Source organism: Acomys russatus, chromosome 24 (genome assembly GCF_903995435.1).
Source record: "Acomys russatus chromosome 24, mAcoRus1.1, whole genome shotgun sequence".
NCBI lineage: Eukaryota > Metazoa > Chordata > Mammalia > Rodentia > Muridae > Acomys > Acomys russatus.
Window position 1 is genome coordinate 3,373,934 of NC_067160.1, and position 3,437 is coordinate 3,377,370.

The window sequence follows — 3,437 nt, forward strand, 5'->3', positions numbered from 1 at the left end:
TTTTAATAATCATTTATTTAATAATCATTAATTAATATTTATTTACTGTTAATAAAATAATTATTAATTTAATAGTGTTAATTAAATTTAATAATGATTTATTAATTATTAATTATTAATACCAGCAGGAACTAGTGAGGAATTTGAAACTCAATTTTTTTTCAGAGTCCACGGAGTTTTTTTATTTATGTGTTTTATGTCTCTAGAGAAAGAATTCCAGGATTTTCCCTCCTGTGTCTTTTCATGTTGCTTCTTCATAGTCCATGATGTAGGCTGAAGTTGTCAGTACAATGCAGATGAACTGACAGGACAGAAGCAGATTGCCCTTCCATATCTCTAGGCCTCTGAGTTGCACATCAAATCTAGGGCTGATCACTCCACACTTGTTCAGCCTGCCTGAGATGTCCACAAGGATTTCCCCAGCTCTATGATCATTAGTGATCTCAAGTTCATCAATGCACCTATACTGAATCACCAAAGTTAGGAGCCGAATGATGACGTTGGAGCGTGGCCCGATGAGGACCTGGAGTTTGCCTCCCTTCTCAGCCCTGTTGATGCTCTTGAGAGCATCCGCCAGGACATTTGTGTACGCCATGGTGATGGCGCAGAAAGAAGAAACTCAATGTTTTAAGCTCCTTTTATAAGAACCCTTTTGAGGTTATTTCCCATGTATTGGGACTAGGACCCGGAACAAGCAGCTGAGGTACCTATTTAACCAAAGCAGACCTGGCCTCCAGGTTCTTCCAGAATCCCTCAGTCCCTACCTAAACTTTCCAACCCAAGGGCTGGACTTTCTCTCCTCCAGAAGCTCTTCACTATATAATATATAACCCAGACATTTTGGGTCTCCTCCCTCTTCTCTCTGCGCATCCTGTATACCCGCCTGACCCACACTCCCGCCATGCTTTCTGGCCCGTTCCTTTGAGACTAGGGGACCGGTGAGCCTGCCCTAGAGCGGACCTAGCAAGTCTGCCTTTATGTACCTTAATCTGGCTTGAATTGGCTCATTTCATTGGTGGATAATACCTGTGACCATGAACCTTGCTTTAAAGTATGAAAGCTAAGAATATAGACAAATAGTGCTATCAGACATCTGCCTGTACGCGCGGTCTGTCGAGACCAAAGCTTTTTTGGTTTAATTTTATAAAATAAGTTCTTCTGTTCTTTATTTCTGCAACAACTGTTCTTCTTAGGAAAATAATAAACCAAACCATAGTTCTGTTTACTCTCCAGATGAGCCGAGAATGAGATTCGTGGATAACCCTTCTCTGTGTTTACTGTTTACATGAGCCTTTGCACTGCCGAGGCTCAGTACAGATCATGTAGTAAAGACATCCGTCTCCATCACAGATCGGAGAGCTGATCTCTGCGTCCTGGCAGAACTGCGTGTGTAGGAAACCCTGGTAAATTATGTGTGCTGCCTCTTAAAACGCCCTATTATTATTCAACTACACTCACAGTCCCTTTTGCAGACATTCCACTTGTTCTGTCCAGACGTTAAAAAAAAAAAAGTACATATCTCCCAAGTGTCCCGATCACAAAGAAGAACACACACAAGTGATACGAGCCCAGGAGAAGGAAGGGTGGGGTTGGATAACATCCTCCTCCTTGCTCCAGCGCCTTCAAAGCTGAGTGTCTTGCCACTCCCACTTCAATACCCAGACGAGATTATCCGTCTGTGGGGACCACCCTGTGTTATCTCCACTTCCTGCAGAAACTAGATTATTATCTCTCATTTCATGTTTATAGTTAATAGCCAGCATCCTCCCCCACCCCACCCCCTGCAAAAAAAAATGCTTTCTTTTTTACCCTTTGAGTTTTCTTTTTCCTTCCCATTTTATCCACCAGCTTTGTACACACTAGGGCAAGGCATGTTTGCTCTGGCTCCATCTCCCTCAGGATGGCAGATCTGGATAGTCCTTGCTTGTGATGGAGAAGAGAGAGGGAAATGCTTCTTGTACTGGCTACCAATTTAATTTGGCATTTAATATTTGGAGTTCTTTCTATCAAATATATACACAGAAACCAAAAATATTAGTAACTCAAATCCACTAACAATGTATTTCCTGGGATAGAAGCTTTAAATTATATGCACACAAACTTAATTCCAGAAAGTAAATTATGACTATGTGACTACAAGTTAACACACGATTTTCTTTCTTCATTCATTCTTTCTTTCTTTCTTTCTTTTTTTTTTTTTTCTCCCTTCTGAGACAGGGTTTTCCCCTGTATCCTTGGCTGTCCTGTACTTGCATTGTAGACAAGGCTGGTCTCAAACTCACAGAGATCCTCCTGTCTCTGCCTCCCTGAGTGCTGGGATTACAGGCTTGGACCACCACACCTGGCTTACCACATGATTTTCAAGGCAAAAAACAGCAATCGAGTTTTTCACCTAGCTCAGCTTTCCAAAAAGTTTCCCTCTCCATTTTCTAAAAGAGATAAGTAAACACACAAAACGATGGACAGATGTCTCCAGTTTCTCTAACAGGCTCACAGTTGGGCAAGTTTGTGTGGGGAACGCTGTAGTTGCTTTTCCTTTTGCCCGGCAGTATTCACACTCGATTCCCCATCTCTCCCTTTCATTGAATCTCAGCTCAAGTTCACCTACCACGTGAGCCGTGAGGGGCAATGAGAAACTGATGGCTCACGCTCCAGTGGGTAGGACTGGGTAGCACTCGGCACCAGATGCCTAGCTTCACCTCTGGTTGTCAGTCACTTTCCACACAGGCTCCCCATTGCTCTCAAATACTTTAAATACTCAAGTCTACTCAATGGTCTGGATTCCTAAGGCTTCTCTGTTCAAGTTCCTCAGGGTTTTGTTTAAAGATGGACTAAATCAGAGCAGTGACCTATATGGACAGACAGCAGACCTACTTTAAAACTGCTTCCGAGCCAGAAGTCTTGAAGAACCTCTGCAAGCCAGAAAGTGGGGATGGAGTGAAAAGCCCAGCGTGTTTAGGGTTTTGTGTTTATAGGCTGTGCCTATGGCAGTAGAGCTGCAGACTCCTCAACCTCTGAGGAAGGGGGTGTGTACTTAAAGAGAAATGAATGTAGAAGCTGTGGGGCAGGAATCCCTAATTTTATATTCTGAGTCTTCTTTCATTGCTGGGCCTCCAGGGTTGGCTTCACAAGTGTGTGGCAGCCAACACCATAGAGAAAGCCTTCTTCCTGGCCTGATATATTGCTGAGTTGGGGAGGGGAGCCAAAAAGTACAAAGAAAAGAAACAAACACACTCAAAAGAGGAGCAATAGGCAATTCCCAGGATCACCCCAAACTCTGCCTGGATATAAAAAAGTGTGGCGAAGTCCTTGAGAATGGCCCGGTGGACCAGCTCCCAGTCCCACGCAAGCTCCCAACTGCCTCCCATAATGAACTGACATGAACCATACACAAGGCAAAGGGGAATTCAAGCTATAATCTTAGCCTGGCTGGCTGA

The 3,437-nt window shown here is 43.5% G+C and overlaps 1 protein-coding gene across 1 annotated transcript; it reads right to left on the bottom strand.

Annotated features, from left to right (window-relative positions):
- Window positions 1–241: 241 nt before the first annotated feature.
- On the bottom strand, window positions 242–595 carry LOC127206824 (40S ribosomal protein S15a-like). Its single transcript, XM_051166097.1, has one exon. The coding sequence runs from the start codon at window positions 593–595 to the stop codon at window positions 242–244; it is 354 nt and encodes a 117-aa protein (XP_051022054.1).
- Between the last annotated feature and the right edge of the window lie 2,842 nt (window positions 596–3,437).